A 23729-nucleotide genomic window follows, 5' to 3' on the forward strand; every position below is an offset into this window, starting at 1 on the left:
AATAATGATTATAAAAAAGTGGATAATCCTTTTTCAAGGTAGCCAATTCTGCATTACACAGTTTGGAAATGAGAATTACAATCAAACAATCAAAACCTCGAGATGATTTTGTGATTTTAGCTTCTTGATAACTAACTTCTTGGTTGTGTGTGTTGAGCTTTTATTGTGACGGAGTGGACAGGAAGCAGCCGGGTGACGGTGGGTGCACCTCCACAGGCTGCAGGAGTTTCCCGGCTGCAGGAGCCATGAGCAGCCCGGTGTTCAAACAGGAGACATGGGGCCGAGGAGTCACCGCAGCCCGGAGCAGGAGCAGGAAGTCCCCCGCAGCTGAGGACCAGGACCGCAGCCTCCACTTTGTGCCTGTGGTTTTATTCTAGACCCCCTGGAAACAAACCGGAGCACAACAACAACAACAACAAGTTAAATGACAGCTGAAGTTATCCGGGCTTCTCTGATACCACGGGCAAAGTGCCACACCTTCGTTTAGAGCTACAGGTAAATTCAAACTTCTGTTATCCTCTGGTTTCATCGCTCTTATTTACAAATACTGCACTGAAAGTGTCGTTAAAGTCGTATTAAACCTGTATTAACCCGGGTTCAGGTGGTTTCTACAGCAACGTCAGACATATGGTGGAAAAAACAAACAAAGCAAAAACAATAACTTCAGGATTTTACACAATAAAAAGCAAATACATGGGTAATATTTGTGTAGTAACGTGTTTCAGAGGATAGAAATACTGTAAAATGATCATGTGTGAGTAGTATTTGCTAAATTCACCAGCAGGTGAGTGTACACCTGTTACACCTGGAGTTAAGACTTACTACAAAGAAAGTATAAATACATGATTAAATGCAAATACTGTCTTTACAGTAAATACTGCATATACTGTATGTGGGCCGGGTCGTCTGTTATGAAATATTGAGAACAAGTTTTCCCCCTCAGATCAAAAACAAGGCTTCATTGGTTTTAATATTGTTCAATATATTTATGTAATATATGTTAGGGCTGTAACTATTTTTTGATCATTTAACGTTGATTATTTCCTTTGTTTCAGTCCTGAACCAACAGATAATGAATTTTTTGACAGGAAAACTAAGAAAAGTACAAAACAGTCAGATCTAAAAAGCTGGTAAAAGCAAATGTTTCATATTTTCGCCTAAAAGTGACTTAAATGATGTGATTATCAAAAAGAAAACATTCAATTTGATACTATAAATACTATATTTACATTATATGCATGATACATAAGTCAGTAAAGTATTATTGTTTTGCAATATAGCAGTTACAACGTTTCTACTACTAGTACTACTATCACTACTGTACTACTGATTCCGTACACTTATGTATTTTTATGTAATCTGATGTACATGGATGGATTCAGTCAAATATCATTTTAATCCACTTCAGCTGAAACTTTCCATCCCACCCTGAGCTCACCCCTCATGTGCAGGTGAAGTTAATGAGTGAATGTGGGGGGCTGTTCTTGGGGACATGTGTTATTGGGGACGTTTGTTCTTTGTTGCGCTGGAGCGGAGAGGAGGAGGAGGAGGAGGTGGAGGAGGAGGAGGAGTGGTCTGGAGTAAGTAAACCAGAACTCAGATACACGGCCTTGGGCTTTGTTTGCACATGTAACACATAACGTCACTGCACCCTGTGTCACCTGAAAGAGACACACACACACACACACACACACACACACACGTTGTCAGAGGCCAAACCTGCCGTGTCGGTCGTTTGTGAAACGCATCTTTAACACGATGTTAACAGCTGCTCGTGCTACATCACTGTCTGATCCTCCTCCGACTCTTTAACTTCCATTCTTCTAGTTGATTTTCACAGAAAACGCTTAGAGCTGTCACATGACTCCACCCGTGTGACAGCTCATTAGACAGAACGAGCCATTTAAAGCGGATGCAAATAATATTTGCCCAAGATCTAGTTTGCTTTGCAGAGGAGCTGCTGCTGGTGGTGCTGGTGGTGGTGGTGGTGGTTGACTTCACCTGAACCAGGATGTCAACACGGGACTGGAGCTCAGTTCTGTTGTTTACTTTGTGGTCCTGGGAAATAGATTGTACTCACAGTCGTTTTAGTTTACAGTAAAAGGAAGTGTTCTAGTGTCTTTCAAGCCCTGAGAAAAACTGATTTAACGCAAAAAAAAAACAACACACAATAGAGCATTTTCAATTATTCTAACAAATTATTAATCAGTTAAAAAGTTTCAGTTTCAGGAACACAAAGAGCTACTTTCTCGTCTCCAGTCAATGTTCTTATGAATACAAATATTCTGTCTGTTTTGGAACATGAGCTTTTCTTTTTGAAATATATCTCTTTCTTATTTAATTGTAAATTGAATACTATCCGCAATATTATCTGGTTCCAGCATCGGTGGTGTAAAGATTAGCCCCCACTCTGTTTTATATGGTTTTTAAGATTAACATATTCAGGATAAAACAAGAAGATGTCGTCTTGGGCTTTGGGAAATTGACAAATATGACATTTGTCGTAAAGGAGAAGTGACTGAATTGAAAACAGTTGTTGGTTGCAGCTTTAAAAATAGATTGTTCACCAGTGAAACTAATCCCAGAGGATCAGCTTCACCCTTCTGTCAATGCAGAGTCCCTTTAATCATTAAACATATGAAACCTAGATAAGATGTGTAAATATATGAAGGAAAAAGCTGATTTTTGGTTTAAATGCAATGTTACGATGTTAGAGATCCACTCGTTTTATTGGCGTATGCGTCACAGGCTCTTTATCATGTAAAACTGCTCTGGTCTCCGGCTCCTGGGCTCCTCTCGGGGGTTTGTTTACTCGCTAAAGTAGAATTTCGTGGCTCCTGAGCCGGGAGGATCCACGGGAGGAAAACAGCAGCAGGTCTGTTTGCAGAGCGAGGAGGAGAGGGAGGGAGGGAGGCGGCGAGGAGGAGGGGAGGGGGGGCTATTGATAAGTGAGGGTTGTTGGGTAATAGAGACCAGACAGGAGTTGTTTTCATCAAGCTGCTGCTGCTCAAGGCCATCGGGACACACACACACACACAGACACACACACACACACAAATGTTAAAATTTCAGACACTCCTCATTGGACCAAATGATTGATGGCGTGTTGGATAATGACCTTAAAGAAATCAGTAACCATGGCGACCCCCCACGGACACACTTGTGTGATCACACCTGGCGTATTCAAAAGCAGCCCAGCTCGAGGTATCGAACCCACCGCTGCACGTGCGTTGAAGTCGCGGAGACTTTCTTTTATGCGAGTCGTAACTGGAACAACAGTGACTCAGACGTTCAGCTCCGGCTCTTGGCCTTATCAGGTGTGGAGGGTTAATCTGAACATGCGGGTTATTAAAAGCTGGATCGGAGCTGATAAGACGCCCGAAATGACCACATTATTGAACGCTGCAGTTTTTTTCTCAGAGAAATCAAAGGGGGGGGAATTCAGAGTGGCCGCTGCAGATGACTACACGGAAATTATGTCAATAATTGCTTTGTTTCCACTTTGCTTATCATCGTGTGTGTGTGAGACAAAAGCAGCCCAAGTTTGATCCAGTGGAGTCAGATGTCATTTAGAAACCAGAGGGAAGAGATGAGGTCACAGGGGTCGAGACCTGAACTCTTATTAGTCGTGCTGGTGACATTTAGAATTCATTCATCACATTCATTTGTCGAATACAGAACGAGACAGTTAATCCTCTTTGAATGTGAACGTGAAGAGAAGGTGGATATTAGATGGGAAATAAAATGTCGCTACATCTTATTTGTGGAAGTTTTGTTGTACTGTGGAGGATTAACGATCCATTACAGATTGTTCCTGGTATTGATTCCCAGTTTGAATGTATTAGTATTGGCTGATCGGATACTGATACTTATTAATGTTGAATTAATCTTGTGATTATTTGTATGATCAATTATTCACTGTTCAAGAAAAAGGCATCACACAATCATAAGCTGAGCCCCAATTCAGGGGCTGCATCCTTCAGGGGCTGCATCCTTCAGGGGCTGCATCCTTCAGGGCCGTCAAACGCGGCAACAAAGGATCCAATAGGTGGATCCGTCTTGGGCCGACCTATCCCAGAATTCATAGTGCGCCAGCCGTGAAGCTAATGAGCTAGCTATTGCAGGTAGCCGCATAACTAGCTGCAGTAAGTGCAGTGGCTCAAAACATCGATTGGGACACAGCTCTCGTGTTTCTGCTCTTCACTTGATAAAATCTTATAATCAATCAACCACCGGAATCATCTTCCTGTGCCGGGTGGATTTCCAAGCGGGCTTGAGAGATCGGATGATGAAATGGCTGTTTTTTTCTTTTCTCTGCCAAACTGGAGTCAACACTTCAGTCACAGTTGTCACCACCAGTCCGTCTCCTGACAGTATCACAGTCTCACACCTCCCCCGTCTCCAGTCTCGCAGGAGGAGAGGCTGCTCAAGATTTTAGTGTGTGACACAACATCAAGTCAGGCTGTGCAGTTAAAGCAGCATATTTCATTATAATATAGAAACTGTGATACATCCCCCAAAAAAATGTATCCATAAGTGCAGTGGTGAATGAGTCCAGGGCTACAAGTATACATTTTTGATATAATTTATCTCTTCAATAATCGACTAATCTAACCTTGCCAGACTCTGAGCTATTTGCTCGTGGACGAATGATAATCGTTTCGACCAATCATTGTCCTCTGAGGGACGAAGCACAGACGGGCACAGACGGGCACAGACGTGTTTTACATCCTTGATGCTGCTAGAAGAGCAAAGTGTGGCACTAAATGAACCTGTGATATATGATACGTGATGGATTATCCATCCATCACCAAGTGGTTTTGCTCTTTTCCAAGCAGTTTCCATGTGGTTCTGTATAACAAGCATCTGGTGCTTCAGGTCAGGAAGTGTGACGTCAACAAAATGTCAGGAAATAGTGGAAACTATCTTTTACAATTTAGAATCTGAAATGTACGTAACCATAACAGCACCTCACGTAATATTTAACAATGTCCGTCTACATTCGATTTTTTGATTTAATTTATTTACCCAAAGAATTCTGCAAGGATTCTTAAATGCTTTTACTGACAAACGTTAATCAATTTGCTCAGATTCAATCATTGAATCATCAATTTTCCACATAACTGCCTTGGTATGATAATAATCATTTTTCAGATACCGAATTATAAAACACTGGCCCGTAAATAAAAGGAGTTGCTGTGACACATTATCACATTTATCAAGTTTAAGTAGATAAAACTAATGCAGTATAATACAGCCCTATAATAAGTCCTCCATCTTGAGGATGACAGTGCTCAATTCTTATTTAATTGGTTTGAGAGCTGCAGATTTATTGTCAAGGTCATTTTACACACTGTGATTTGTGGAATTGAACCGAGTTATGTGTTCCTAATATTTTGTCCTTCCCATTTATGTAGGATGAGATGATCCTTACAGCGTGACAGCAGAAAGAGAATAAATAAACGCATAATATATACAGTGTGATACAGGATTGCAATTAACACGGATGTAAATTGAGTTTGACCAAATAGTAGTCACACCCCTCCAGGAGTCGTCTTTGTACAGTTTGGCTCCAATTTAAAAAAAATCCTATATTTAGATAAATAAACATATCATATCATCCGACTCTTTCCAACAAACAGCCCTATGGAAACAACGGATGGAGTAAGATGGATGTCAGACCAGTTCGCCCACTTTTCCATCACCACACCCTCCCCACATGTCACCCACCTGAACATGATCTCCCTTCTCACTGTCCACACACACACACACACACACACACACACACACAGACACACACACACAGACACACACAGTCCAGCCCGGAGTAGGTGTCATCAAATAAATCATGACTTTATAATGTAACCCAGCGCTTACATAAGCCGACCTTTTCGGGGATCTATCAGGTGACCGAGCTGTGCAGCAGCATCTCGTCTTGTGGAAGACTCGGCCTCTTTGTTGAAAAGTTCACTGGAGACTCACATTCGTGTGTCCTCACCTGAGGCTACAGCTCCGCGCGTGCTCTCAGTTTCCCGTCTGTACATATCTTCAGAGGATTTTAACGATGCACTCACAGGCCTCTTAATGTTTATCCAAGCTCACAGTTTTCTACATTTCTAAGCCTCGTTTACCTGTATTTGTGGTTTACAACGCGGGTATGTGCAGTGTTTAGACCAGCAACTCAAACCCACAGTTGCAGGGAAGTGGCTGTGGATACATTTCAGGCGTCCAAGGGCACAACAAAAACAGCTGGTATCAGATATGTGAGATGGGGGGGGACAATCTCAAGGAGGCGACAGAGGTGGTGTGACAGGCCCCGAGATCAAATCATGTTGTATTTGTTTAGTTACGAAGCCATTTTAGATCTCAGAAAGTTTTTAAATTTGGAGAAATGGGTTTATTTAATTTCTTTTCCTTTGACCTCAGGTGTAAACGAATATCTTGTAAAAACCTTCAACTTCCATGAAACTTTTACACTTGGAATTATTAAAAAAAACATGGCCACAGGCAGATTATATCAGCTACAGTTGTTAAATAATCATTTCATGCGGTAGGTTTTTTTGGTCAATGTGCTCTCAGCAAACACTCGTCTGCCTCAGCCAAAGATCATTTTTATTGGAAAACAGTTATTGTGCATCTGCAGCAAATGAGTGGACTGTGTAATCGTAGTTCAACAACACTGACAGAGCGGCGTCTGTTCTCCAAAGAAACGATCCACCTCATGGTGTTTTTACATTCTCACAGTGCTCGTCTTGTGCTGAGGGTTGCATCAACAAGTTTTGCATAACATTTTAGGCTTCCTTTCAAAAATGTGATTTAATTGCCTTTTTGGACGGAGAGGTGAAGCTCTCCCGACACGAGGCATTATAGTTTTCAAACTTAAACAATCTCCGTCTCACGTACAGTAAACAGTAAGCAGATTGTCCATTCTGCATTTGGTTGCTTAGTTACAGAAAATGCCATGAATGAAGCACAGGGGCTGGGGGATAAAACAATATCTATAATTATCAGAGGGACATAAGGGAAAATATAAAATGATTATGCATCGTGTAATCACATTGAGGAGGTATAACGCATAATTGATCTGAACCTAATTTCAGTTTGCAAGTCACTTGTTCTTTTAATAAAACCTGTGAAGTTTCACTAAAACTAGAAATGATCCAGTCCGTCAAAATGTCAGCATCTTGTCCACTGTAGGTTCCTCAATCCTTCAAAATAAGATGTCATACAGCAGATATCCTCTCTTTCTCTTATTTCGCCCCTTTTTAAAGAATCACTTTTTCAACTGTTGTATCGTCCGCTCTGGAAAAGAAGCCCCTTCAGTCATCGTTAGGAATTTAACTTCTCCACCAACGCAGAAACCCAGTTTTTAAACAAAACTCTCTACAAGTAAAACCAATTTCAACTGGACACTTTCCCGGAGAAGAATTATTTCAAGCCAATCTTTTAGAAATACCCCCGACTGCCAGTTCCACGGGTGTCCCCCGGATTTCAATCCAATCCACATTTAGGTGACACTCTGCAGCAATCTCACTTTTATTGCACCTGTTTCCCCAAGATGAAACGTTTCAATTTCCTCTGAAGGAAAAAATCCGGAAGCGAAAAAGTGGGAGCGAGGCCAAGCTGCCAGCTCTGAAATATCTCTCCCCTTCAGTAATCGTCCCACGATCTTCCCAATCGTAAAAGACAGGGGCAATATAATAATATATTGACTGGCAGAGGGAGCAGATAAAGACTCATTATTGCCAGGAAACAATGGCCAATATCTGAATAAATGATAGTCATTGGATGCACTGATTGGAATCCTTGATCTCATTGGGGTTTTGGAAAGTCTCCAGGGGACTAGCATGATTGGTCATTTGGACATTTCTGATGCGAAGCCCAGTGGAATGCTGTTGCTTACTGTCAAACCTGTGGGATGTCAAAAAGGCTGAGAGACAAAGCTCATTACAGGCAGGTTTGAATCGACCTTTCTGCCTCCTTTAACGTAACCATATCCAAATTATGACATGGAAAGAGTTGTGTTTTCATTGATTTTGAAGATTTAACTTACCTAAATTAAAGCAGAACAAGATTCCTGGACGTGCGTGTTTATCCTTGTCCACTACAAACTTAAATAGGTTCTTCTTTGTCGTCAGGCTGCAGCCCTCTACAAACTTTCATGGAAATCGACGGAGTAGTTTCGGAGCAACGCTGCTGACAAACACACAAAAAGCAATCAATAGAGCTCACACCTCCACCAAGGCCCAACAGTCCCCTTCAATTCAAATCGAGCCGCACCAAATATCACAGACTCATGGAGATCGGTCCCCTGAATATGCCTGAGTGTTTTCATCAAGATCCATGAATTATTCCCCGGGGAATTGGTCTTGCAATTTAATGGGTTCTTCCCTGACCCATCGCACAACCTCCAACCAGTGTACGTCGAAACCCGTTCAACTACTTGGGATTGGGAATATTTCTCTATTCTACGACATTTTTAGAGACCAAACAATCAATTCACTAATTAAGGAAAATATTGTCGGATTAATCAATAACGAAAGTAAGTTTATTTGCATCCTTATCTTGGGAGAACTAGTTGAACTCAACCTGGTTGTTTTTTTAAAAGACGCTGGTACAGAGGGAGTTACACCACGTTCATGTACTTTACCAACTGCTAATCTCAAAACTCCTCGTTCTAATAGGAAATCCTGTGTGTTCACAGCACTAGTGTATTTTCTTTGCTTTTCTTCCTCTTCATGTCTATCTGCAGCTATTTACTCTGCAAACACAGTGTGGCAAAGATGGCAGCTGCATGCAGACACACTGGAGCCGCAGCATGTATCGGCCTGCGTTCTTAGTCATGTTTGATTTTCTTTAGGCTGAGTTCTCAGGGAGTTGTCTTTGACTTTTAACGCCACTATCGGCGCAGCGGTGTGACTGGCTCGTTACTCACGGAGCCCATTGTAGCTCGGAGGAGTGTAAGCCGGCTGTTGGGGCTAAGATGGGAGTGTGTCATCTCTGGCCTGCAGGACTCGCTCCCCTCTGACTGAGCAGTTTGTGCTGACCGGCAGCAGAAAGATTAGCCCGAGGCAGGTAACACCACAATCACATTGTCAGCGCTCAGTCAACCCAGAGCCGGTTCCTTTGCCTTGCAAATTTGCAATGGGCTCCATTCCGATGCAAAAAAGATTTTCCGACTCAGTCAGCGAGCCAATGGTCGGGTGGACTTACTTATGCGTCCACACTGGATGTTTGACTAACCACAAAATACTCTTGAACTCCAGATAAACATGTCATTTCACTTTTAAGCTTCAGTATCTCATATGTTTACAATGGATTCATATCACAGGCTTGTATAACCAGGAAAAGGAAGTTGCTGCACTGCAATTCTTGACGTATTAAAAAGAGTTTGCCGCTTATTCAACCCGTCACAAATGATCTGCATCGTCCAATATTGAAATAAAAACCTGTCCTCCTGCTTTTTCCTTTTCCAAACATCTTTAAACTCTCATGGTTTCGACACGAGAGGGAAAGTCATGACTTAAGACCTCGGGGCTAAATATGCCTGAAAAGGTCATTTTGTCCCGTCTGGGCCGTTTTGTTCAGTTGTTGATAATCAGACTATTTCTCTGTAGTTGTGTTAACGGGTTCGGGGGCTATTTATTGCAGCAGAGATATGCAGTCGTGTTTGGCACAGGAGGCTCCGAGCTTGAGGACGCTCCGCAAACAAATTTGTGCTGCCTGCGATACTCGACCACATTAAAACACACCCAAGGGTAAAGAGAGCAGAAAGCAACGCACACATCTCACTGGGATGTGGTCATGTGGACTATACATAATGCACAAGGCAAGAAAACGCTGCCGCACAACAGGAAAAACAGGAGCAGGAAGAAGCTGGTGGTGGCGGAGGCTGGATCCAGCAGCAGCATCGAACGATCGGAGGATTCAGAGCTACAGGTCGGCCAATCTGCGAGCCCGTTTGCTATCGTGTGATGAAAAATTAACCTCTGGCATCTACAGCCAATATTGGGGCTTCCAGAGAACATTTGGCTAATCTCCATTTACAGCTATGTATATGTTTCCTGGTGAATTAAGAAGCTAATGCATTTGGGTTCATGTGTTCCGCCTCCTTTACTCTTCAGATGGAGTGTTTACCAGTTGGCGGCCAGATCCTGCTCAAACATTATTGGTCAAACTAGAAAGGCTTGTCCCTTGCCTACAGATTGTGCATTTTCACGTGTGTTTATAGAGATTACAGGATGGCAGTCGATCACTGACCTCCTTGCATGGGACTACACGTTGCAAAAGTTGGCTGATAGTGACCGCGGTGCCCTGTCCGGTCGAATTCGGCACTCCATTAATGGGAGGGTTCCCGATGCCCAACTGGGAAATGACCTCCTCGCCTGCGCCGCTCCAGGAAGATAAGGGACACCTCATCTGGGTGGGTGTACTTGGCAGAGCAACATTGTGTGAAACCGGGAGCTGTCGAAGCCACTGGGCCTCACCGCTGCTCTGAACTGCCTCTTGGCATTTTCATCAGCGGCCGTGAATGTGCCGGAGGTCCCGGTGAAAGTGTAGCTGTGGGAATTGTTCCAGCCAGGTTTCAGTCAAATCACAGGAGGTTGTTTTCTAAGACGAGAACAGAGGGCACTCGGGGACAAGGGGACAAGGGGACGCTACTTTGATATTTGTCAGACGTTTCCTTACCTCCGGCTCTGGTGTCTTTTTATTTCATGGTTCACAGCGGCAGACCTGTAGAGGGATAATTAGATGTCTTGGGATAACTAAGTCACGCTTTGTTGACTTTGCATAAATGGTACTATCATGCAGAACAGTGTGAACCAAAATGTGTCCCACAAACTCAGATTGATAGCCTCGTGTGTGAGGCAGCTTGTAATGTTTTACATCTCAGTGGGTCCTCTTGAGATGCATTTTTAATTGATGCTAAAATGAAGAGAACACAGAGAGCATTTTGTATTGGTCCCACATGCATTTTTCAAACCAATCCCCCCCAAAGCAAAGCCCCCCTGGACCTTTTAGCTGGTTCCCTCCAGGACTTTGCACAGAGATGTATGAAGTCCCCGAAGCTTCTTACATCACAGCTGCTTGGATTGAAGAAATACAGGACAAATAGATACAAATACGAGGAAAGAAATCCACCCAAAAAACGAAATCAACACTGCTTCTGTGTTCAACAAGCGCACAGTGCTCATACCTCTGCTCTATAAATTTCCATTGACATGCAAAAAGGCTAAAAATAGACAAATTAGCCACACTGCTGCGGGGGAAGATGTGTTGTTTAGATTACATGAACAAAGCAGAATACAAAATTTGCAGTTCTGCATACCCAACTTAAATTAGAGCATCGGGCCACATTGTAGAGCGACAGCTAGAACGTCAGGTGCAGAGGAGCGTCCTAGAGTTACGACTAAATGCTCCCGCTCCTCAAACCACAGAAAACTAAAGATTCCACCTGGAGCAGCTATTTGTCTCCTGACAGCAACAATAACCTGATGTCAGCGAAACAGAGATACCATCAAGGTGCCCTCAGTCATATGTTTCCATGTGATCCCTGTATATATATATATATAAGATATAAATCTGGTGCCTGGCCTTGTGTTTTTCCACCTCACAGAGGTACAGTACATTGTATTGTCACATTATACAACAAGTTCATCATGAGTACATTTTCTTTTGCGCTTAGAGTCTGCAAACACGGAAGATATGCATATATCCGGTGAACCGATATCTTAGTAGATGTGGACTAGTCCATGCCTGAAATTAGAGGAAATCAGCCTTTAGAACCGGAAACTAATAATTCTGTCACGATGAATAGAAAATATTAACATTATGAACGTGATAAAGTGGTCGGGCTTGATCGGTAGCACAATCAAAGAAAAACTTTTTTTTAAATTACAATGTCCAGCAGTTTGAAGTAATTACCAAGTCTTTTTTAAAGTGATACCAAACATCTGTGGCCTGTTTTTAAAGATTTATATCCCCGGTAGGATCAAATCGTCTTCTTGCTCTTTTCATTGGTTTTGTTGACATGAAGATAAATGAAGAGTAACGCAAGACATGTCATTTGAATGAAGTCTCGCTCTTTGTTATTTGATTTTTTTGGGCAGACAAAGCTTTCTCACGGCAGCCGCGTCCACATCACACGCTCTCTCCGTCAGGACTGTAATTCATCATCTGCTGACAATGTGAATGAGCACCAGTGACACTCAGATGTAATTCACACTTTTCAGGTTTATTTTTACTCCGTTTTCTTCAAGGATTTTCACTGAAGGTGATGCAAAAAGCCGACAGGGTCAGAAAGTTAAGTGGAGGACTGGAAACTTTTGTCTTGTGGGCACATTTTCCAGTTTTTTCCTCAAAGAGATACTGTGTCCTCTGCCTCTGTCGCCCTCGCCCTCCTTTGCTTGCAGACAAACCCGTTCAGGACCCGGTGATTAATTATTTACTCAGGCAATGAAATGCCAAAGCCTAGAGAAACACACCACCAGGAGAGAAAAGGTCACTCCAGACCCGCACATAGAGACACACTCTTCAATACGCACTCACACAGCAGTGATGGATGGCAATAAAATCTTTATCGGTGCTTCAGGCAGACAGAGTTTTCCATCCTTGTGTCCAAACACCGTCGAGACCAAGGGCAAAGCAGAAACTTGACTGATGGGGTGAAATCTTCGAGAGAGCCCTGAGAGAGCCATCGTTTAAAAACCACTCACATGTCAAAGACGGCGAACTGACAGATCCGTAACAGTCCTGGACCCTATATCACGACTTCATGTGTGTGTGTGTGTGTGTGTGTGTGTCATTGTACAGATTAAGAAAGGGTCATGATTTTCAGATTTTTGTTTGGTCAATAAAATATAAAGGGTCAGGGTTAGTTTATGTGTCTTTCATCGTTTAAAAACATTTCCCCCTAGTTTTTATTCGTTTCCGGTGACTGGTCGTAAATACCTACTGCTAAAGCTAAAGCTAGCATATCAAGTCTAAATGGGTCAATTATATATATAATATGATATAATATATATATATTATATATCTTTTTTTATTTGAAATGTCCATTGCGAGAACAGATCAGAGGCTTTTGAGCTTTCCTTAACGTTTACTTGACGTTACTCGAATTACCTGAGACACTGATGCTAAAATGCAGGTTTTTGAAGAAGTTTTGCCGTCTGTCTGTTGCCGTTTATTCAAAGTGTGTTTGTGTGATTAATTTAATTTCTACGTTATTGTCTCTCCACAGCTCCTCGACAAAGCTGGCCAGATGGGGTGCCGATGCTGCAGGATGATAAAAAGGTGAGAAGTGACTCCGCAGTCGTCACCTCTTCTCTTCACGTGACGCCGCTTCGCTTGTCTGTCTCATGTGATCCTTCGGGTGAATAATGTCAGGACGCATTCTTAAATAATTTGTAGATTTTAAAAACTTTGCTTTTGTTGTGTTCTAGCAACCTCTAGTTTCAAGATAGTTTTCTTCAACTCACATTTTCCGCATAAATTCAATATTAGCTGCTCCATTCATTTTAGAAACATCATATTTTTGTTGTGGCCTCATCAACAACCTGAAACCAGTGACTCCGGTCCATCGCCTCGGTAACAGCCTCTCGCAGTAGATTTCCTTATCTGCCCATCCACGGTGCCAATTCAAATGCCTCCTTGGCCACATAATGATAGTGAGAGGTCCATTTATAATACGTCCCCGCTCTCAGCCTCACGTGGGCTCCCTGTACAAACTGTGAGTCAATATGCCAATAGCCATCACCCTTGGTTACTGTATTTCTTTGCAGGACCGTCCATTCATTAAAAAGGCCCACAAGACGCTGATGTCAGGGCCTGACATCGCTGGGCTTTCTCGATGTGAACGGGGAGACAGAGCAGGGCCGGGGGAACGAGAGCCTGATTGCAGATTAATGAAAAGGGCCAAGCTGCGATTCACATACCAGAGTTGTAATCCCCCTCCGCACCGTTCCTTTTTTTCTTTCCCATGTCAAAGACACATGTGAATGCTTGTGACACACACACACACACATACCTTGCTAATTGTCTGGAGTGTCACATTTCTGGGCTTAGCGGCGTTCGGGGCTTGGCAGGGTGGGCCTGTGGGTTACTGGGTCAAGAGAACGGCCTCGGTAGCAGCAGGCCGACGCTCACACAGCCCCAGTAAACCTGCAGAAAACAACAATATCATGTTTTATCTTCTTTTTCTGGACAGTTTTTACTTATTAAATCATGTCAGGAATAAGGACAAGTAACGAGTTTGAGGAATCATCTGTAAAGTGCACATTAAACAGCCGATAGTTGCTCAAAGCTTTCTCATTTCGTATCTTACACTTTAATCCAACTACAATTTCATCTGGACCTCGTCCCATTATATTGTTTTATAGAAAATCTAATTCCCACAGTTCCCACTTGGTCCTTTTTTTAATGAAAACCCATAAAGACAGAAAAAATAACTTAACTACTGTCCCTTTACATCCACATGTTTGTGTCTAAATCAGCATTTCTGGAAGAAAAAAAGGATGCACAACAAAGTTATAATTATATTTTTCTGGGACGCAGCAGAAATCCTTATTTTTTTATATTTTGATTAAAGAAAGTTAACATCTAGAAAACAAAAGCAGAAGGAAATAGCAGAAGCTTATTTAGCAATCATTTTATAATAGATGCTTTTTCTCCTATGGTTTTTAATTAATAACTAATTCGGGGGCAGTGGAAATAAGCTGTGAACTACACTATCACATTTTCGCACATGTAGCGATATGGAGCAACAATAGCATGTGAATTTAATTCCAATATTAATTTTCATTGTTTTGGTCTGAACCAACTACTGCTGCTGTTCTCACCAGTGTAACGCACAGGGCTGTTTGTACTGAAAACAGATGTGGCTGGTTTGGGTGATAATATCCTGTGGGTTCAACACTGTAAGGGACACCTCTCATTATGTAGAAATATTGATAAGAGCAGCCTTAGCAATTATATTTTATTAGAAAAAGAAGTTAACTCAATAGCTTTGTGTCAAAGGTTTTCACATTTTGACTTCAAGAGGAGCTACATATTCAAACTTCCTCTGCTACTCGAAGGTGGAAGTTTCCCTCACACTTAACAGAACAATGCGCTTTGCCTGGAAAGTAAAAAAACATTAAGATGTTCATCACATGTCTAACTGACAAATTAGAACATGACGGGTTCGCCACAGTCTAGAGAATTAATCGAAAACAATATCCGTGGTGGACAAATCCACAGGCACCACCGCACCCTGCGTTGTATCCTAGATGAAATCATGAGCTTGTATTGTTTTCACATGCAAATCATGGTGTTGACCATAATCAAATAAAGAATCAATATTTGACTTAACCTGAGGAAGTAAACACAGCATTTTCATTGTTGAAGTTATGATATATGCAAAAGGGTGCATGAGCTTCCTTAAAAAAACATAAACCCCTCACAGAAAGGGAATCCCAACAGAGAGAAGAGGAAAACAGGAACTCAGCAGAATCAACTGCAAACAACTTGTGTACAAAAATAATCCTTTACCGTGAAAATCGCAGTTTAACACTGAGGGAGTTGCTGCTTTTTCTATTTCTGTGTGACTTGTGTTGCCAGGAGAGAGGAGCATCAGCTGTTTGGTTTAGGTGTGAAAAACACGCTCTTTTTTTAAATTCAGTGAGCCCAAAAATTCATATCTTGTTTTTATCCAGTCCAACAGCAGCAAGTTGTGTTATTTTTTTGGACTCTGCTCTTTGAAAATAGCTCGGAGATAGAACTGGTGACCTCCTGTCGTTGCTGAAAATACACTTTCATTTTCTCACGTAGCTTTTGCCCAGCTTTGTGAATTACTGCCCGTTTAAAAACACAAAAAACATATAAAAAACACCTTGTGTGTGGCTCTGTTTTCTGAAAGCGAGCCTCAGATTTCACCTCGGCAGCCAGGACACAGCGGCGGCGCTGCCCGGGAGCCAGAGAAACGGAAAAGAAATTTGTTTTCTCAGCTCTGTGAGACAGAGGAGAGCGGCTGCAGGGTGAGCACAGGGGTTCATAAGTCAGAGGGCGAGCGTGTGCGTTAGAGCTCATAACCATAGACGTGTGGGCGGGAGAAAGTTCTAGCATGTCCGCTTGCCAGGAGACGATTGATCGATTTATTTTGAAAGTTAACTTGTTAATTGTTAATTCTCTTGACCTGTGTTTCTTGAAGTAAAAGAAACTAGCACAGAAAACAAGGGTGAAGAAAAACAGATCGAGGAGGCAGGAGGAAGACGACAGAAGCTCGAGGAGAAGTCAAAGGGATGGTCTGTTAGAGAGCAGCTACGCTACAGTGACGATGGAGGAGGCGCGGGGTGGGGGGGTGGGGGTGGCGAGGCACCTGGTGGGGTGTGAGATGGAGGGAGCTCTGCTGGGGGTTATGAGGCTCGCAGCTTGGAGTACAAAAATACAAATGAAAGGAGAAGATAGCTGTGAAAAACAGGAGGCTCTCGCAGCAGGTGATGTCTGACAGGCTGTTACACTTTAAGCCCCCACCGACATTCCCTAATACCTGTCCAGGTGTGAGACTGAACAAACTGATTCTAACCTTGTAGGAAATTCCCCCAAACATGGTTATTACAACCCGTAGGGGGCCGTTTAAGATGTAGGACCATAGACTGTAGACTGCTAAAGTGCCTGAAACCTCTATTCTCTTTAACGACCAGCAGGGGGCAACTCCATCTGGTTGTGAACAGAAGACTGTTCTCTTGATTTATCACGTCAGTAAACATTTTCATACACAGTTTATGATCTCAATCGCTAGTTTATTGTCTCGTTCAAAACTGCATAATGTTCTTTTTTTTTTTTTATTATGATCCCATTTAGAGTCAGAGCATCTCGATTGCCACCTGGTCGCTAGCGGCCATAACGTCCACCAGCCACCAGGGTGTCGTCCATCTTTATATACATTTATATGATCAGTATCTGTTTATTGTGGCAACACAACAAACCAACGTAATAAAACTACAAGTCCTGCTACACCTCCATGTCCTCCCTTTCCCCCCCTCCCTCCCTCCAAGGACTTCATAATAAACTACATCTGACATTCACAGGAGCTTTGCAAACATCATCAGAGCTGAGGCTCTGTGCAAACATCACGTCCGCGTGTCCATGTAACAGTAGCACTCACAAAGCTGCCTTGAGTGGACGAGGAAGCATCAGTGAACAGTGTGCGAGGCCGTTTTTTTATTGATCGTGACGGGAACATCTGACAGAAATAGTCCTCGCTCGTTTGACGCCGCACTGATCCAGGAAATGAAAACGCCGACGCCAAGTCCAGTACGACTGTGACTCTTAGAAATAAGATTGATTTTTACAAATTCTTTTTTTTGTGTGTGTTTTTCCCCTTTGATTCAAAGTCATATTTGAGTTGAAATAAGTGGTTGAAATGATAATGTATGAGAGATTATATTTTCTGAAATTGCTACAGCTGCAACTACCGATTGCATCTGGTCGACAAAATGGCAGAATTCCAGAGCCAATTATAATGTTTTCTATTTCATTGTTTTATCGATTCAGTTAAAAAACCCAGCGAGTCTGCACCCCCGCTGCCCCGAGAGTCTCCAGTGCACAAAGGTGCTTTGAGGGAAATATCATCAGCTCAGAGACGGTCAACGTTTTGGACAAATTTAAATTGGGATCACTAATAATTAACAATAAGGGGGGGGGGGATAACAAATGTTACCTACAAGATGAAACAGAATTATCAAATTAATCAGGATTCTTCCTCTGGGTACCACGAAAAGTTTCAACACAGCCCATTAGTTGTTTAGATTTTTCCATGTGGACCAAACCATCACTACTAGACCTACACTGCTAACAGTACTAAGGTAGTTAAAATATTAAAATAGCATTGATAGAGTTTAATAAAAGCAACAAATACGTGCATGAGTGTATATAAATTGGTTGCTTTGATGTGAATTTATGATTTACTGTCCCTCTGTCCCTCTGTCCCACAGCTACATCTACGACCCCTCTGTGGAGGTGGATGGGAGGAAGACCGACTCCGCCGGCAACTCGCTCTACCAGCCCCACCACCTTCCAGGCAGGCCCCCCAGCATCGACCCGCTGAGCAGACACGACAAGCAGAAGGAGGGCATCCACAACCTGGCCTACAGCAAGTCCAACGACAGCACCCTGAAGCTAGAGGTGGACAACAACCACCTCAACCAGAGGCTGCACGCAGCGCCTTCACCCACGAAGGAGCTGCACCAGCAGGCGAGCGGACTGCCTGAAGACGGCGGTCTGTACATCATCCAGCCCGACGCTGTGGCACCGAAATGGATGTCACAAGAAAAAAGGCCGAGCCAGGTGCCGGTTTACCCCAACATAACGGAGTATGAGGACCAAAGAAACTACAGCGAACGGGGACACCGAGAGTCACGGGACGAGTGGGACACCTCCATCAGCAAGTGTGGGAATGGCACTGAAAGCCTATCAGCAGATGAGATCGAGGTGGACGAGGGCGTGGGAGGGACGCCAGATTATCCGTGCGACACCGGGGACGAGGGTAGCGTCCTATCGGTGGACATGCACACCAGCACCACCAGCCTGTCCTCAGTTGACACCAGGGACGAGCTCCGACTGCGAAAGACTCTGGACGTTTCCACCATGGAGAGCGGGATCTCGGTGACGAAGTACGAGGAGGAGGAGGAGGGGGAGGGGGAGGGGGAGGTGCAGAGCGTCACAGACTCAATGGTGGCGGAGGCTCTGGCTGCCCTTGAAGCCGCCACCGCCGGAGAGGACTTTGATTGACGGACAACTCCGCTTTCTCTCCCTTATTACGCTCTTGACTCCGATTTAAAATGAGACTTGACGGAGCGAAATAACCCCCGGTGGTTTGAATCAGAAACGAATGAAGGAAAAACTCTGTTTACAAATAAAACAAACAGATTTATTTTTTAACTGCAATTTTTTTTCTTTTTATTGTGGTCACACTGAAGGAAGATAATAATAATAATAATAATAATAATAATAATAACAATGCCTTGTGAACAGGGCAATAAGCTGCGAGGGATTTCATGAAGCCACAAATAAAGAGGCACCAGTGTGCAGACTGTGAATTTCGCCCGCTGCCATATCGGCCCGTTCGTCCTTTCTGAATCTCGTCTGTTTTAACACTCCACAGTTCTACCACGTCTGTGAACTCATCCCCCGCTCTGCTCGTACCACTAGTAAGATTAAAGTCTTACTCCATCACAGTTTTGGACCATCGTTATGCTAACTGTTAGCATATAGCATCGGTTTCTCCTGTGTTAATTCACAGTTCTTCGCCATATCTTACTCTCTTCAGCAATCTTAAACTCAAACAGGAAAGGTCATTATTGCATTCTCTTTTGATACGCCACCCGTGTTTATGTTACCATTTTATCTTCTTCTGTTATTTATGATATCTACACCCACGTCATTTTTTGATTCATTGTGACAGGACACTGAAACGCCTCGATTGTAGCTTGAATCCGCTCGCGTGTCAGCTTTGATTTCCTCCAAATGTAAGAGAATCGATAAAGTAGCTACTTGCAAAGTTAGGAATTAGTTTTACGCACTGTGCTCACGTTATCAGACACATCGCACATTTCACAGATTTTCAACTTTTGAGCCTAACTAGACCCTCGAAGCACGAAAGTCGCAAAATCATACAAGAATCCATCTTGACGGGCTTCGAGCTAATCAGCGGAACTACTGACTGTCTGTGGTGATGCTAGCGAGGAGCAATCCGATTGGTTCCGAGATGTTTCTGTGTGACAAACCATCTGACGTGTCAAAATATCAAATCAGCCCGTTTTTTATATTTCTATAGGTCAGGATTTGTGTTTCTTCTCTGGCCTGTGACATTAGTTCAACTCAGATTTCGCTTATGTGCCTTATAATGAACTGATCGAGGCCGGTCGGTGCCGAGGAAATTGCAGATATGGCTATTTTTTATTTTTCAGTATGTTTAAGCTCAATTCTCTGTTTGCTCAATGAAGTTCTGAATCTGCTTCAGTGCAGCTCCCTTTATCAGTCATCGTGTGCCTGCCAAATCATTTCTTATTATCATATTTGTATTGTTAAATAAAGAAATGTACTTAAAAAAACGTAAACTGAGGCACTTTGTGGGTTTTATTGATTCTGATGTGGTTGTTGGTGGGATACAGAATATTCGGTTATTAGCATGCTAGCTGGCTAATGTTTGCCCTGCAGGAAAACATTATTCATACGATTACGAGTTTAGAACGAGTGGTTGAATCTCAAATAAAAAGTGACAGCCCTAGTGTGTAATAGCAATAATACATATTTAGTATTTTCACATTGTCTGCCATTGAAGTAACTCTTGAAAATGACAAAAAGCAGATGGACTGACTTAGCGCTTTCTGTTTCTGCAGGACGTCAAAACGCTTGTTTACGAGGATGTTGTGTCACTGTGGGACTCGGGTGTTTAAAACCTCGCCATCGCAGCAGTTAGAGCCTCGGCAGGCGGCGTCCGGGGCCCCAGAGGGCCTCGGCTAATGAACACCTCAGGGCGCTTGAGACAGGAACACACACACAGCGAGTCTTTAAAACCTTCACAACAGCCGTGACTGAGGAAAAATACAAGTCCTGGTCGGCTGACTGACTTCTGACTCCTCAGGGCAGGAGAGGCTATTCGTGGGTCGGTCCCCGTGTCTCTCAGGAACTTCTATAGCTGGACTTTGAAGGGTTATCAAAACACTCAGAGCCAAACTGGAGACGGTTTCATGTCACATACAAGGAGGGAGACACTACCAGACCGAGCTGAGGCCTGTGTGTGTGTGTGTGTGTGTGTGTGTGTGGACACGTTCACAGTTTCTTATTATTATTATTTAGCTTCAGGCACACTAACAAGAAGGTGTGTGTCTCGCTGAAGGAGGCTGTTGTGTTTTTATTTTTACTTCTCCACCCATGATGGAGCCGATAACCTTGTGATACAGTGCGAGGCTGTAAAAAGCAGAAATCTGAAAATACCTTCCAGAATTAGCCCTTTTTGTTCTGAACGTAAATCTTACATTAGCAGCTGGTATTCAGACCTGAGCTCCACAGGGATCTGTGTGTGTGTGTGTGTGTGTGTGTTATTGTCATGTAAAGATGAGCAGAGGAACATTTACATATTTCCATTAAGCGTGAGGACAACAGATCTGCTGTGGAGCTCCTGCTCGATGAGACCAGTGACTCATCTCTTCATCAAATCAACAGAGCGACCGTCAGTTTGTGCGTCACCAGATTACTTTGATCTTTACAATCAGTCGGAGGAAGGTAGATTAAACACCGACGGACAAAACAGCAGGTTTGGTACAAGTAGAAAAGTGTGAAGACGCTGGATTGCGACTTAAAATGAGATAAAAGATAAAAAATCCTCCCTCGATAAAAACGTGAACATTTGTCAATAGATACTGAAATGATGTCAGATGATGGAGGAGCCCCAAATCCTTCAATGTATAAGATGGCATTTAAATAATAATGAAATGACCTGATCTCCACAATAAAGCAGGAAATGGTCGCTTTTGATTTAATCTAAATTCTTTTTGCGAGAGTTTAAGGGTTTGAAACATAAATCAGTCTGAGGACGAGTTGTATTTCAGTGATATGGTTGAGCACATTTCATATTCTTTTTTCTAAGCAAAGACCAAAACTTACAAAGGGTTATTTCACCATGAATCTGGCATCAGCCTAAATCCATTGGTTCCTACTGAAGATCAGTGATTTTCATTTAAAAGATGGACACTGTAGTTGTTGTTGTGTTTTTTTCACAAACATTACTCAAACAGGATCAAACTCGTACCTCACAGCGTCTTCAAGGTGTTTCACAGCAGCAAGAAGGCGAAAGACGAGTTCACAAAGAAAAGGAACACCTCTGCAGGTTCTCCATTAAAAAGACAATATTTCAGTTTCCACACCATCATCCGGGCAAATGTTTGACTGAAGGGGAATTCTGAGGCTCACAATGACTCCAAATAGAAAACACCTGGGATTGTTCATGCAAGTCCACGTGGGGAATGTAGTTCACAGCTGTAGTTTCCAATGTCCACACACAAGTATATACAGAAGGCAATGAGGAAATCGATACAGATTCCAAAAGTCATCCTCAGGTTTGTTGTGACGCATCCGTGAAGCTTCTTCTGCGTTTTGACCTTTGAAAAAAACACTAAGTGTGCGCGACATTTCCCTGAACACCTGCATGAAGAAGCGGAGGTGCATGTGTTTAATGTCATTATAAAAGCTGCACAATTTCCTTTTCTTGTACATTTAACAGAAAATAAGAGAAGGACACAGTTTGTTCAAGATTTTAAGTCATGAATAAGCAAAAAAAAGAATCAGGCACATCTGACTTTTGCAGATTGATGAATTTAAAGGGACTTGATATTTACAGAGATTGTTATGCACTCTACTGAGTTCTAATAATGTGTTTAAGATGAAAAACATATAGAATATACCTTAAAACTTCCTCTTACTTTAGAGCGTAAGATAAAGAGGATTTTCTAGTTTTTATATGTTGGTGATATGAGCGTGTGTGTGTGTGTGTGTATGAACTCCGACCTCTTGTCTGAAAGCAGGAGATGGAGTTGGCCTCTCTGTTGACTGTCTGGTTTTCCATTATAACCAGTTTAACTGTGGTTGTCCGTCACTGTTACCCTCCACTGACTCACATGTAATCAGCGCGCCTCGCCCCGCCTCGAGATAACAACACAAAAGTGGCTCTGCAATGAGCTAATCTGTGCCACAACCTGGTGTGGGTCGAGAGTAGATGTGTGTGTGTCTGTGTGTGTGTGTGAGTGTGTTGATGGCAAATAAAGAGCACTTCTGTGGCAGATTCCTCTGTGCTGTTTTTATTAGGTCCATTAGGCAGCTTGCTTTAGAGTCCCCAAGGTGTGTGTGTGTGTGTGTGTGTGTGTGTGTGTGTGTGTGTGTGTGTGTGTGTGTGTGCGCGCTCTCAGTTAACATGTTTGTTTTTCTCAAGGCTTTTGTTGGAGTTAATGATGTCACATTTAATTGTCCCCCACACACACACACACACACACTCACACTTGTCTCGGAGGAACAGGTCGGACTGTATTTAAAGAGGATGAATTATTCCACAGATTCTCGATGGTTAAGGTGTAATTCTGAGACTTTCTGGAGCCAGTTACAGTAAAAAGTGCACTTCCTGGTTCCTGCCAGTCATCAACCTTCTACTGTTTGTTGATCTGACCTCTGACCTGAGAATCTGTTAATCAGTGTGGACATTCAACAGAAAGAGCCTAAAAATAGATTCTGGAATCCAACCAACATCCCTGAAAATCAGCTAATGTTTAACTCTGGCCATGACCGCGGATGACGCTTGAAGCCGAAATATCCCGGATACGAACGCCTCATGGAGCCGCAGCATCGGCACCACCCCCACCCCCACCCCTCTGTCTTGTCGTCCCTTTTTGTCTCAACACAACCCCTCGATTGAAAACGATAAATACATTTCAAATCCATTTTGTTTCCCTCCTGTTGTTTGGTGAATAAAATGTTACGAACAGGTGGAAATTGACTCGATGACAATGTAGAGTCAACTTTAAGTGCAAAGGGACATTTTCATATTGTTGTTATGTTCGGCCAATAATCTAAAACACTAGGCTACACCTGAAGGACCTAAAGGATCATTCTAGGGTAAAGAAAACGACAATTCTGACAATTTAGATGAAACACACTCCAAATGGCGGCGTTCGTTTGTGGATTATTTCGTTTCATTTCTG

At 42.8% G+C, this 23729-nt stretch overlaps 1 protein-coding gene across 2 annotated transcripts; it reads left to right on the forward strand.

Annotated features, from left to right (window-relative positions):
• The first annotated feature begins 208 nt into the window (after window positions 1–208).
• On the forward strand, window positions 209–20096 carry zgc:194930 (uncharacterized protein LOC557813 homolog). 2 transcript variants are annotated; one of them, XM_035148436.2, is made up of 3 exons: window positions 209–495; window positions 13241–13293; window positions 17973–20096. In XM_035148436.2, exons 2-3 carry the CDS (start codon window positions 13262–13264, stop codon window positions 18766–18768), a joined length of 828 nt encoding a protein of 275 aa, XP_035004327.2. In that variant the 5' UTR covers window positions 209–495; window positions 13241–13261; the 3' UTR covers window positions 18769–20096. The 2 variants fall into 2 exon arrangements, with proteins under 2 accessions (XP_035004327.2, XP_035004326.2); XM_035148435.2 differs by lacking the exon at window positions 209–495 and adding an exon at window positions 9790–9939.
• The last annotated feature ends 3633 nt before the right edge of the window (window positions 20097–23729 follow it).

Source organism: Hippoglossus stenolepis, chromosome 23 (assembly GCF_022539355.2).
Source record: "Hippoglossus stenolepis isolate QCI-W04-F060 chromosome 23, HSTE1.2, whole genome shotgun sequence".
In the NCBI taxonomy this organism is placed as follows: domain Eukaryota; kingdom Metazoa; phylum Chordata; class Actinopteri; order Pleuronectiformes; family Pleuronectidae; genus Hippoglossus; species Hippoglossus stenolepis.

Coding starts and splice junctions, on each gene's coding strand:
- zgc:194930 (XM_035148435.2), top strand. CDS start 9,805: ATGTGGACTATACATAATGCACAAGGCAAGAAAACGCTGCCGCACAAC. Junction 9,940..13,240: donor CGGAGGATTCAGAGCTACAG/GTCGGCCAATCT, acceptor GTCTCTCCACAG/CTCCTCGACAAAGCTGGCCA. Junction 13,294..17,972: donor TGCTGCAGGATGATAAAAAG/GTGAGAAGTGAC, acceptor TCTGTCCCACAG/CTACATCTACGACCCCTCTG.